Source organism: Bombus pascuorum, chromosome 1 (genome assembly GCF_905332965.1).
Source record: "Bombus pascuorum chromosome 1, iyBomPasc1.1, whole genome shotgun sequence".
NCBI classification, from domain to species: domain Eukaryota; kingdom Metazoa; phylum Arthropoda; class Insecta; order Hymenoptera; family Apidae; genus Bombus; species Bombus pascuorum.
The window spans coordinates 5,672,326-5,686,382 of NC_083488.1; the positions used below are offsets into that span (position 1 = coordinate 5,672,326).

Below are 14,057 nucleotides of genomic sequence, written 5' to 3' on the forward strand. Positions count from 1 at the left end.
GAGCCGTGAAACTGACGTGTTAATTTGTTGAAAGAATTGATTAAAGTTCTTATTAAAATTGCACAACAAAATCAGCAATCATGTCTTAAATTTATTACATTCTTTCTTTGTTTAATATTTTTGTAAACGAAAAAAAAAACACGCTTTATAAATGTACCAATCTATGATTTAAATAACTGAACGCAATTAGTTAAGATTGCAAAATAACGTAAAAGAAATTTAGTAGAAAATATGTTGAAGTATTTTAAAGCAACATCTCATTCTTATAAGACAAAGTAATGACAGAGAAGCAATGAAACGTGTCTTTACGAGCGTAAATAAGAGGAGAAACGAATCTTTAACCCTTTAAGTGCCAGAGCTATAGCAGTCTGTTAGGACACAGTGATCATTTTCGAACGTAAGAGAGTACTTAAATTCCGCTAAGTACATATCTGCGGTCAAATATTTGTACGAATTTATTCTATGGTTTCCCACTTTCAACATCTCAATCTGCTACTTTATTATCATACATCTATCAACATCGTTAAACCGTACATTAAAATTCCGAAACATTATCATTCAGAAAATAACAATATATTAAATACCTCCCGTAAAAAGATATTTTAAGTTGGATTCCTCAAACAAAATCGTGTTTGTTATTAAATTCAACACTGTATATTATGTTTTGTCTAAAACTCATTCACAAATACATTAATATATAATTTATTTTTCAACATTGTGTTTTCATTATATTATTATAATATATTCTTATTTTTTTAAATATATTACATTATAATATGGAGACATCAGAAAGCGGGAGTAAATTCTCGTTAGAAGAACACGTTTAAACGCGCACACATACCGGTCTGGCACCGAAAGGGTTAATTATGACAAAGATGGTATCCCGTGGGCAAGCGGACTTGTTTACTACCTGTCAGTCATCGGCGTATTAAAACCGGCGTCGTGACGGGCAACAACACCGCGGTAGAAAGAGACGTGAGTTAAAGAACGGCTTTGGAATCAGCGGTGGGCGTTAATACGAAGCCAGAAGTCGTTTTTCTTTCTCCCTTTCATCGCGAGCCTAACACGAGATAGTCGAACTGTCAGTCAAACGTTCGATAACCAATGGTCGACGATCCCTACTACAGCACGCCGGGGAAGAATCATTTTCATGCGAAGAGGGCGTAGCAAAAACTACAAGAGGCCACCGCTGCCGACGGCGCCGATGCTTCACTGCTGCGCAGCGCTCTACCTATAGGGTGCTCGATAAAATTTCTGCGGGAAATTCGAGTTCCTTCCGTTACTTCTTTCGTCCCGTGTATTCTATAATTCATCCTGTAATTTATATAAAAATGTTACTCAAGTAAAATTCCTTACTACTCTTAGAATATTTATGCGCAACCTAACTTCTTTAGGGTCGAAATTCTCGAGTAAATAAGATTGGATATAAATAGACTAGCCTGAAAAAAGTCACTAAATTGCATAATTATTCCTAATTCTAGTTACTTTATCTTCTTATCATGAAGTTATCGTATTATTATAAAGTTAGACTTCGTTGTTAAAAAATTATATTGATTTTGTAATGTAAAAATTGAGAAGGTTAAAGGTTGTACGAACAGCCTGTAATAATTTTCTTACTAAATCTCGTTAATTATTAACTGAAAAACGATTCATTTTACTGAATACAATAACTCGTAAGAATAAATAAATTAATGCAAAGAATACCGCAATTTTGAGTCGAGAGAAGATACGCAGTACGTAAAATATAAAAGAAACTAATTTTTTTAAATGATGGAGATGTTTCTTTTATTTGGAAGAAATACAATTGGTTTTTTAAAAAGTAAAATTAGTATAGTAAAATTAGTAACTGAAATTGATGTGAGATATCGGAAATCTGTATAATTTGATTATTTAAAAAAAAAAAAAAAAAAAAAAAAAAACGAACAAGCTGGAAATGATATACATAGGTAGATAATGATATTTCATAACTACTTCTGATATTTAATAAATTCTTTAATACCTGCTTTAACTTGTTGCAAATGTTAGTTTACGTAAGGAAATTGCCTGCATAATAGCTTTCAGGTATTTCCTTCTTTATATACACAACTACACATTTCGAGATCAAAATTCGAGATAAACAAGGGCTTATGTGTGTTCGTGGAAAAAATTTGAATTCGTCGATATTATTTTCAGATTTCATAATAATTCCTGTAAGATAATAATAAACGTTTGACTTTATTCCCATAATTTTCCCGATTGCTACGGAGAAGAAATTATTCCGTTGGGCAATTTTTATTTCTTTCACATTAAATCATAATTAAATTTTTTTTGGTTACAAAAAAAAAAATCACTAGACACTTTTTTATGGAAATACGTTATTATATAATTTATCAAATTGTATATCGTTTCCTCCACGTTAATTCTTTTATAAAAATTTTATCAATTTATTTCGCTTTGTAAGTATAGGTTTAAATAAAAAAATTCATCGTATCAATCGACTGTACAATAATTTGATTCATCGAATATATATAGCACACACTATAATGATACCTCATTGCAGCATCTTTGTCACTCTTTTTTTTTCACAACAAATTCTCTGAACGATTTCAACCGGTTCTGTTGATACGATGTAAACAGCGATTTTCTCGTTTCATCGAGAATACACGCTTGCGTTCTGAAGTTCCCCGTTTATCTTTTGACGTAATTCGTTTAGGTCGCATTATTCTGTACTAGATGGAAACATAAATATGTAGCTCGACTATGCAAGAGATCGTGATTACCGATACCAAGGTGAATACAGTGACTATTCCTATTAATCGGAATCCATTTTTCAGTTTGACTATTTTAATTTTCTCTGCCATAGTTTCATCATGAAAAAATCATGCGATATCTTTAATTGATATATTTGAATAATAATTACATTGATTTTCTCAAGTAGATTTTTAATTTAATTCAGTAATTAATAGTTGATCCGATTTTTATAAATATCTGTACGATGTATAATAACATGTAGTATATGTGAGGTATTATATGTATTTATATAAAACGAATCAATAAGTTATTGAATTAAAAATCTATTTAAGAAAATCGCTGTAATTATTGTTAAAATATATCAATTAAACAATATCGTAAGATAAATTTATTATAATACTCGTAACAAAACATCCTTCAATTAAACTTCCCGCCACTTATCTTGCACTTGGTGATATTGACAATACTAATAAACGATCTTACGATAATTGACTAAATTTTTTTAAGGCACGAGAGCGTAATGTATTACATAAACAGAAAAATATTCAATATTATAAGTTATCGTAAGAGTTAATGTTACTCTGTAACTATTGAAATTAGTTTTCTATGAAATTAATTGATTACAAGTTATTGAATTTTCTGTTTAGATAATGCAATCTAATTTCATCGTGTAAATATATGTACTAAATATTGTATTGTTAATTTAAAATAATAGAAAACAGAAAGAAAGAAGAAATGTTTGTGTAAAGGCCTAGATAATGAACATCAATTGAGAGGCAGTTGATATGGAGGATCGGTCGCATGGTAGGCACGATGTCATTGGAAAAAGTTGGTGTTTGAAAGAGCCTTAACAATATCGATCGTATCAATCCGCAATTCTGTCAAGGCAGACCGCGAGGAATGGGCGTTCACTGGGGGCATTGCGCACAAAACAAGTTTTTCGCGTGTATCGGCGCACCAGGAACGAATAAACGAGACCTAACCTCACAAATTTACAGGTGCACGGCCCAGCGGGAATTTACGTTGAATCGAACGATGTATCGAAACAGCTGTTTGGATGACACTAATCGAAAGACCATTTATCCTATGGTTACTTACCGTATCGCAAAAGCCAGCATCCGAGGAAGTCCCATGAGAACAAAACCGCACCGTCCACACCAGTTTTATTTTTCGATGATATTTCGGGTCGACGGCGTGTCTGACTAGTTCGAAACTGACTTCGTTTTAGTCCACGTGATACCTCGAGGCTCAAAGATAATCATGTAACGACACCGGTCTAACGTACACACACGCGACACCACGAACCCCTCTGTTTACCACTATTCACGCTGTACGATAAATTAAAGTAATCGGACATTTTTCAACATGCTCCTCTACAATCCCTGTCTACTCCTTCCACTGACACGTCTTTTGTGACGTCATCGATTCAATACTTTTCGCGAAGGTTTCTCTTCTTCATTAATACCACGGATACACACCAGATGGCAACACGAACGCGATTATCGGTTCATTCAAGTGTCGCTCAAATTGGAGCGCGATTTTTAAATTTCATGAAAAAAAAATTGTATAAATTTCAAACGAAATACTGCTTGTTTCATTGATTGTAGCTTTGGTTATTACGAAAAATCGTCAACTTATAACCTGTTTTTAAAAGGCTTGTTTCTTTGGATGTAACAGATTCAAATATTATAATATAATTATGGCATAAATGTACATATTTATATATGAAGACCACAGAGAAAAAATACAATATGTTGTAGCTTTATGTTTTATGATTGAGTAATTTAAAAATTCCATAGACTCTCATCCACACCTATATTTCTAATTCTGTCTGACTATTTAATTTTGAGATTAAATATACGTTTCTGTAGATGTATTATCAATTTTTAAACCGGTTATACCCTTAGATTGAACTGATTATTTTCTTCTTCCCGATTATGTCGAAATGAATTATAAATTCGATTATCTTCAAGGAAGGACTCGAGACATCAATATACGCGAATGGTGGTTTTCAATAAAAACAAACTATAAAAGCGAATTAAAAGGATTTACCTGGTTGGAACGATGAGTAACGGTGATCAACGGTATCTTATCACCGGTTCTGTTATCAGAAGCACTCGGCTCGATACAGAAAAACTGATTTTAGTTCTCAGTGTGAAGTTCTACCGGTACTGATCTCGCAAGAAATCATGAATTACCCATTTTTCGTTATTTTTATTTTCACCTTTGCGACCGTTGAGTGCCAAAACATTGCCAATAATGCAAACTCAAATAATAAGGGTGCAATTATAGACGTTGAAACTACCAATCTAGAGGAGGAAATATCTAAACCTGAACTTCCACATTTGTGCACTGTATGCAATTGTACAGGTAATTTCAAATCAATTAAATGCAAAGTTCTGCCTATTAGTCTATTAAGGACCAAGCAACAATTTATCGTAATGTTACAAGTAATTACATGTTTTTAAGTTTCATAAAATTGTAGAATCTACAATTTTGCGAAATCAACATCTTCTGGCAAAAATAATGGCGAAAAAAATGTTAAGTGAATCCTTGGAATTTCCTTCGTTTAGTAACAGCGTTAAAAAACAGAATTTGATAATGAACGAATAGGCTAATTAGTCGTAGGTCCTTAATAAACTAAAACACCGTGTACGCTGATCATTATATAAAGTATTAAGTTTATTTTTGTTAATTTTCTAATTTCGAAGTTATTTGAATAGAAGGCAGTATTTTACCATTGCATGATGTATAATACTAAATCCAAAGATATAAGCCTTTTAAAAATTTTAACCGGTAGATCTAGCAAGTTTCAAATGACAGACCGACAGTAGAATTAATATTTTATAAATGTTTAAGAAATGTTAAAGGAAAGATAGAAAATGAGGAATAGAAATTTATAAAGGAATTAATGTTTTTCTATCAGATCATATCATAGATTGTGATAACAGAAATTTGACCCACCACTTCAAGGGCGAACAATGGTCCAATAAAACCATAAAAATAGCGTCGTTCAAAGGGAATTTATTGGTTCACGTGAAACCATTCCCAAAAATAGAAATTAGGAAACTGTCGCTGCAGAAGAACGAAATCATAAGAATCGATCCTCGAGCCTTTAAGGAGATAATTAATCTTACCGAGTTAGATCTGAGTCATAATCAACTTACGACGGAAAACTTAAAACCTGGCGTGTTTGAGGTAATATTTACGTGCTAGTTAAGCACATTTTAAGTAATAGAAATATATACTCATAATCGTCATGAAACATTAGTTCTTGAAGAATCTTATAACGTGTCACGTTATAAGATCAATCAATAGTAGTTCAAATCAATAGTAGTCGATTAATTACTTATCATCGGTGGTTACATCCATTTATATTCTTTTCATCTTGATACATACAGGGCAAATTTTCATCAGATGCTTACGAACCACTGGAGAAACTAGTGGTCTTAAACTTGGCTCACAACAGGCTTCATTCGTTGCATCAAGATCTTTTCGAGCACATAGAAAGTCTAAAGGTGTTGAACCTTTCCTGGAATCTGTTCTCGAAAATCGACGAACGTACGTCCATTGCGATCAGCTCTCTTCCGCATCTGGAAGAGTTAGACTTGAGTTACTGTGGCCTAAAGACACTTTCGGACGTTCATTTCTACTCGTCTAGGTAAATATCTCAGTTCCTCGATACTATTGCAAACTATCAGGCAAACATTGATACAATAACAGAAACTGATTCGATAGAACGTATTACACTGATAAGAAACTCTAGATATCGCATTCTACAAATTATTATACAGCAAAGCTCGATAACGTACAATATCGTCTATGAAATTACGCGAACTGTGTTAAGTATTTCATGGATTGGTCTACTTTTTATTTTCCATTCATTTTTCATTTTTCTACCAGAATATTCACTATATGAGTTACTGAGTGTAAAAATGGAATAATTCCAATATTCGAGAAATTATTCCACCAAAATGTTTGAATTAATTGCCTGATATACCGTTGTCTTTCAATTCAAAAAAGTTAAGTCAAAGCGTTCTATGTATTTTTTTTCTCATTTTTCTTGGTATTCTTTTACTTTTCAGGTACAGTTATATTACACATCACTTTGTTATGCTCTCTAGGTTTCATTTGGAAAAAGGATAGATTTTTTCACCTTTGTAAATTCATTTCATAAACTCACATTGAGAAAATTTGGTTTAGTCCAATTTTGTTCTCGATAATTTGTCTCATATAAACACAGTCTCATAAATGGTTTATTTAAAAAATTCTGAAAGCGAATAAAAATATGAAAGGTGGGAAGAAAAAGATTAACAGCCTACTTAAATGATATGCTCGTGTTCTAAGTGATTACCTTCGAACGATGTTTACATCTTATATCGATTTAATTATTATTCTCATCGATCTCATTAATAAACCGACTTACATAAAGCTCCTTCTGAAATTACTTGCTGCGCGAATACTTTTTCTTTTACATACACTGTTATACGTCAATAAGCACGGATAATACGTTGGAATGTAAAAATACACGTCTACGTACTACTTTACTTAATTCAATAAACCATTCTATTATTTAATATACCCATTTTACTGTACGGAATTAAGAACAGTGAAGTAGGTATATTAAATAGCAGAATGGTTTATTGAATCAAAGCCAGTATCCGATATGTATTTTTGCATTCCAACGTGTTATCCGTTATATATCGACGTACAGAGTGAGCGTAAAAAAATGGAAAAAAAGATATTTGTGCAGCAAGTAATTTTAGAAGGAGCTTTATATAATTTGCCTTATTAATAAAATTCCGTGATACAAAGATATATAAGTGCATACTTGTGTAAATGATTGGAATACATTTGATGTAGAGGAAGCTCAGATATACAGGAACATCTCTTAATTGGCTGAAATAGCCGCGTTAATAATTTAATTAAAAATAAAATTCATAAAAAGTGAGAAACGAGATACAGTCATTATTTGATACATGTATAGCATACATATAACGTAAACAAAAGAGTAAACAATTTTCAATAGTCCTTAAAAATTCCAGTATATTCAGATACATCGTTACGAACAGAAATAGTATTTTATGGCCGAGAGGACAATAATCATTTATGCATGTAATCAATTTACAGGAATCTAATATCTCATTCATTCCTGCTTGAACCTTACCGATTATTCCATATCGTTTCCCTCTCCTTTCCTTTCCTATTTTCTCTGTTTCTCTTCCTTCTTCCCTTATTATTTATCTTTTCCTTTTCTTCGTTCCATCCTTCTCTTTTATACTTTTTCGATAATTTAACAATTTATCTGTTTGATTCATTCAACAGCGTGAAGCTATACAATTGAAAGAAAATTCTACAAAATATCAGTGTGCCAAATAATATTCCGTATTTTCTTTCTGCCCACTTCTGAATTTTCCTGGTATTTTCATAAAATATGACACATCTGAATTCTACGATTTATAAAAATATTATTAAAAAATTGGATTAACGAACTGTCTTATACAAGGTTTACTCTGAAATTTGAATTCCTTATACGAATATCTCTTTTACACTCACTTTATTTATTTTTACCCTATTACCGTATTAAAAGCAAGACCATTATTATTTTCCTTGTCATATATGCTTTTATCATAGTGTCTTAATAAATTGTTTGATAGTATCTTCATGCACTGTATGACTTCGCAATACGATAAGATACGTTCTACGTTTAAGTCTAATCAAATGGAACGCTAACTAATAATTAATTGATTAGGTCTCTTAGGAAGCTTAACTTAAGCGGAAATCTACTTACATCTGCTCCGAAAGCTCTCGAGGAAACAACGATGCTCGAGGTGCTTTACCTGGACGAAAATCCAATTCAAATTATCAATTACTTATACCCGTTTCCACTTATTCCAAAACTGAAGGAGTTAAGCCTCTGTTGCATGCCTCATTTGACGGTCGTTGGACCATATGCCTTTCCAGGCTTGACGTCTCTCGAGCATCTTCGTATACAAAACTGTCCAAAACTGGAATCGATCGATGATTACGCCCTTGCCACGAAGGTAACTTCATCCAGAAATAGCTGTTATAAGTGTTAATTTAACGTATTGTTCTATTAATTAGTTAATTTTAATTTAAATCGCATTAACTTAATTTTTATTAATTTCATCTCTCGCTATATTAATTTCATCTTCCTTCCTCGACTTAATTCTAATACAATCCGTGATCGAGAAAGATATTTATCGATGTTCTATTCCCTTTTCATCATTTTTATTTATTTATTCGTTCATTTGTTCGTCCGTTTCCCTTCAGATAGAATAAGAACGGTTATTACGTTCGAAATTATTATTATAAATTATTGTAGAATAACTCTGAGGCACCTGTGTGGCCGCCACTAAAGCAACTCGATTTATCGGATAACGCCCTACGATATTTGCCTCAGCAATTGGTAGCAAGATGGGACTGGCTTGAAAAATTGGATCTGATGAACAACAAATGGAGCTGCGATTGCAATAATCAATATCTGGTAAGTTCTGGCAATCACGAAACGCACAATCCACTTCCATTTGTATCGCGTACTTTCCATCGAACCGATCGATCGTTCCTTCGATGCCAATTGAAGATCAGAGGTGAAAAATCTGTTACGCGTAGCATTGTTGATTTTTAGCGTCACTGTCGGATTAAACAGGAGAATGTTAATATAACGTGTCATTGAAAACGAAGATAATTAAGTCTAAGATGTTGTCAATCTTTTAAATATAGCCGTTTACGCAAGCCAAAAGTATAATTATTATTAAGGAAAGCGGCATTTTGAATATGTTTAGAGGAATGAAGAAACGTATGTTTGACTTGAAAGGCAAGCATCAAAATAATTCCGGCAATACGAGAAGTAAGAAATAAAAAGATGTGACTTAACGTGTTCTTCTACTGGTAGTCTTCAATTTACAGATCGATCTAGTCGAACTTTCCTCTTTCTGAAATATCTCTTCTATCGCTGTTTTTTAGCCGAGTATCTCGTATGAAATATTCTCTACATTAAACTGAATTCCAATGAAATTATACATAATAATGAAAAGTGTATTTTTATGTTGATTCTGGAAACCCAATGCGGGAACACAGTAGCCTTCGTTGCATGTTTGGTCTTGTTCGAGGAAAAACTGCGTGGCCGTGAAATTATATTAAACTACTTGGGTTTTCAAATTTCGTATTAAAGACTGTAACTATTGGAAAATAGAAAAGTGGAATATAAGATATTACGAGTTTCCAAAAATATTTTACAAGATATAGAAGGCACAGAATTTCATATGGGAAATAGTAAAAATGAATAATCTAAGATGAAGCATTGAAAATAATAAATATAAAATAGAATAAAGTGATAAAATTATAAGATGGAAATCGTACAAATACAACGATATTAATTTCTTCTTTCTAGATTGGCACGTTGCTGCCAAAATACGGGAAGAAGCTTATGGGAGATGAACTGGATTCACTCACCTGTGCTTTCCCGCCGGAACACGCTGGCAAGAACTTGTCTTCGTTATCCCATCGAAACTTGCGTTGCTTGGACTTAAACAATGCAAGACCGGAAAGGGACGCGATGATCCTCATCGGCGTATTGGTCGGTCTATTGCTCGCCATTCCAGTCTGCCTGACGATTTTCGTTTTCTGGCGTCGTGGCTTCTTCTTCTGCGGCACTCAAGGACCCGCCACCTTCTCACGAGCTTTCTACAAGAGAGCCGCGGACGACGATGAATTCTAAGACCTTTCTCCTATCGATGAATCTTTGATCTCGTTAGCAAAAAGAGGCGAATAAAATGACCAGACTGAAAAGCATGTTTATGCAAATTTGTATCTTTGTAAATGCAGAGATTCGTTTCATTCGGCAAACATTTTAACGAGTACAAATTTTATTCTCCATTGTCGACTTATCTTTTCACGTAGAATCGACAACGATCACTAAGATCCTATAATTTCTGGTATTGCCATAATTTCGTACAAATGTGTAAACATGCAGTTTAATAACAATTCAGCCGACCGCTGCGTCTCGCTTATGAGGTAAGCTACAGTGGAAGTTGTAGAAAAAATAGCGTAAGCGTGTACTATGAATCATTTGCCAGATATGGACGATCGTACGTTTCTTTATTAAGTGTTTATGATAAAACACGAAGTAGAAACGATAAGGTGATAGATACGACAGTCTGATAAGATAGTATCAAACTTATACGTTATATATAGTAAGAGTGTGAAACGGGAATGTTAAATATTTTGTAGCAACTCACAGTCTTTTCAACGATATTAATTTATGTTGATCATGATTCATAAGCTATCGTGGATAATCTGTTCGTATGTATAGATGTGTTTAATCATCCAACGATGTGCGTGTTTTGTAATAAAAATGTATATTGTAATAAAATATTGGTACGAAGATCGTTTTGGAATTATTATTGTGGTAAAATCGCGTTTGCAAGAGATCGACAGTTCTTTGCAAGAATTAGACGAGAAACAATTAAGCGATCGTTTCACACATCCGTTTGCGAAAACTTACATGCCATAATTGACTTTCAAATATGCGTGTAATTACCGTCTGGATGATGAGCGATTACGAGTACATTATTTTTATCCTGACGAATCTCCAAGCGGTTCGTTTACGCTACTCTTAACTATCTGCACTGCGCTCAATGGTCTGGATTCTTATTAGCACCAAGAATATATCGAATATATTAGATATAACTCGGCTTTGTCTCACATTATTCCGTAGAGACTTCACATATCGGTCAAAAAGGCATGAAAGGTAACGAACAATTCCTAGGAGTATTGATCGACATGTGGCGCAAAAATTAGCAAAGTAAGAAGGAGATATTACTCTTCTTTATCTTAGATTTATACGTTTCAACGTTTCTACCTTATTATATCTCCATTTTCCATACTTCTACGTTCCTACTCTTTAAACTTCTTCTTTAAAATCCCCCATACATCACCAGACTTTACGTTACTCCAAAGCATTACATACGCGCAAACATATTTCTATGTTCCTACGTTGTATTCTTACATATTACACATTCTTACTTCCTCCCATTCCTACAAAGCTTCTCCATCGATTATAATTAAAAATCAGAGCCTGCGAAAAATCACTTCAGGATTCTCAAAGTACGTTAGCCGTCGTGCCACCACAGTTGCAAAATCGTTCAACTTTATTTGCCTTGTTCGATATGCAGCACAAAGAGACCAGTTACAGACTATTGTACGTAGCTGGAGCTGTTTGGTAAAACGCACGTGCAACGACGCAATCGTCTGTAAAACCTGAGCCGATGTATCCATCCCTGACATTAGAGCGAGGCTGTCTCTATTTAGGCGACGGCGGAAGGGGAAGTGGCGCGTGCCGGCATTTAGACGGGGTTGCTTCCGCGATTATTGGGTAAATTAACATCCCGGTAATTGTGTTACCGACGAGTGTCCATTCATCCGTTCCGTCGATCCCTCGACGGTCCGCAATACGGCGTAGCCGGCCCTCGATGTCGATACCAAAGCCGAAAATCCCGTCCGCAAGCTTAGCGCTGTCGAAACTAGCCCACTGTTCCCCCTGATGTTCCGGAAACCGTTCGCAAAGTCCACCGCCGTGCTCTAAACACACCCTCTCGGGACTTGTTACACGAGAAATCACCAGCCTTCGCGGCATCATTTAGATACTAAACGACTGTGACTATCATGCATCGTTTGATGCATCTGATCGTTAGTGGCGAGACCTATTTTGGGCGTTGGAGGTAGGAAAGGATGATCCTGTGTTTTTCTCCTTCGCGGGGATCACAAGGTGTTACAGATACTGAACATGTTTCCTTGGGTTAACAAAAAGTCTTGACACGATAGACAGCAAAATTACATCTTGGTTACCTATCAAAAAATGGAAAATTGCATAGATATAAATTTTTGGAATTTTAACTTGGGCCACTATGATTCTCAGCTTGTCATATGGATGTACATGTGTATACGGTGTGTATGAAAATATAGGGAATAGAAATATGAAACTGTGGAAGTATGGAGAATAAAGATAACGGTATGTAAGAATGCAAGAATATAGAAATATGAAAAGACATAAATACCTATAGAAGATAGGAATGTATAAATATGAGTACAAGTATGGAAAATAGAAAGGAGAAAGGGACGCAGATTGAGAATTCGTTAAACACTATGAAATCTTCTTCTCAGTAGGTGCAATTAGCGGTTGCATAGGACGTCTCGTCGCAAAAATTGCGTTAGCATCTACGACGTGATGCCATAATAATTCCATTGATCGAGAGCCTACGCTAAGCTACAGAGGATCATACACACAGATATACACGAACACCTATCTATTTTGGACGTACATCGTAAGTATCTACATCCTGCGTCGTGTACACATCGTCCAACGAGTAAATCTAATTTTGATCCGCCTGCTCCTCCTGATCCGCATTCTCCATCCTTTCAAGATTCGATACAGATGTATTGCCTTGCGAAAAGCTTTTATATACTTCAACGCAGACGGAGGATCAATACTTATGAGAAAGAAGTAAAAAAGGAGAAGAGATAAAAAACAGACAGAGAGAAAGAGAGAAAAGGAGAGAGAGAAAGAACGTGATGAAATGCGAACAACAATAGACAAACGAAATGCATCGCCTTCTTCAAAGGAGGTTTTATTAATTCTTCGTGAAAAAGAATATGAAGCTACTATATTATCACGTTACCTTCGTTCTTCTAATTTATAATTTCACTAACAAAATACTATTTCGATATAGCAGGAGAACTCGAAATACAACATTTCTTCACGTTCCTTTCATATGCAACCATAGGTTCCGTGAAAAACAAAATTTCATGCCGAGAGGAAAAACAAATACGACGAATAGCGTAGAAAATAAACGATCGAACCTCTGCAACGTAAAGAAATACCTTAAAATTCATCTGAAATTCTCCACCAGCCATCTTCGGAACAAAGGACGATCGGCGGATCCTCGGAGGGAATGCTTAAAAAAAAAGAGCAATAAAAACTAGCGAAAAAAAAGTAAAGGAAAGAAAAAGATAAAGGCGAAAGAAATACAATTTAAGCGGTAGGAAAAGCTACCTCAAAGGTACACGCGTGAACACCGTTATCGTGGAGTGGATGTGAATGCACAACGACGACATGGGGAACCACGAATACAGAACATCTCGTTCCTCCACCTCCACCTCCACGGTTTCCTCCTCCCTTTCTCTTTCCGATCCGGCACCAAGGGGGTTGCTCCGGCGAGCACAAGGGTGAGAGAGAACCGCGTCGGTGGCTAGGAAATCCTATGACGAAACAGCATCGTGTCCATGGTAACGGCGCCGATGGTACC

At 34.7% G+C, this 14,057-nt stretch overlaps 2 protein-coding genes across 5 annotated transcripts in view; one reads left to right on the forward strand and one right to left on the reverse strand.

The window, feature by feature from the left end:
* LOC132914152 (homeobox protein PKNOX2-like) overlaps positions 1 to 4,153 on the reverse strand; it is a 115,268-nt gene extending 111,115 nt beyond the window's left edge. For 2 of the 4 annotated variants that reach the window (XR_009659522.1, XM_060972993.1), the window contains exon 1: positions 3,829 to 4,153. The gene's annotated coding sequence lies outside the window, so the exon portion shown is untranslated. Of the gene's footprint in view, positions 1 to 910; positions 1,315 to 3,828 lie in introns of all 4 variants that reach the window. The other 2 variants (XM_060973001.1, XM_060973025.1) reach the window with 2 other exon arrangements.
* Positions 4,154 to 4,840: 687 nt separating this feature from the next.
* On the forward strand, positions 4,841 to 11,131 carry LOC132914146 (toll-like receptor 9). Its single transcript, XM_060972985.1, has 6 exons — positions 4,841 to 5,100; positions 5,657 to 5,928; positions 6,132 to 6,391; positions 8,483 to 8,774; positions 9,077 to 9,238; positions 10,145 to 11,131. Exons 1-6 carry the CDS (start codon positions 4,920 to 4,922, stop codon positions 10,469 to 10,471), a joined length of 1,494 nt encoding a protein of 497 aa, XP_060828968.1. The 5' UTR covers positions 4,841 to 4,919; the 3' UTR covers positions 10,472 to 11,131.
* Positions 11,132 to 14,057: the final 2,926 nt, after the last annotated feature.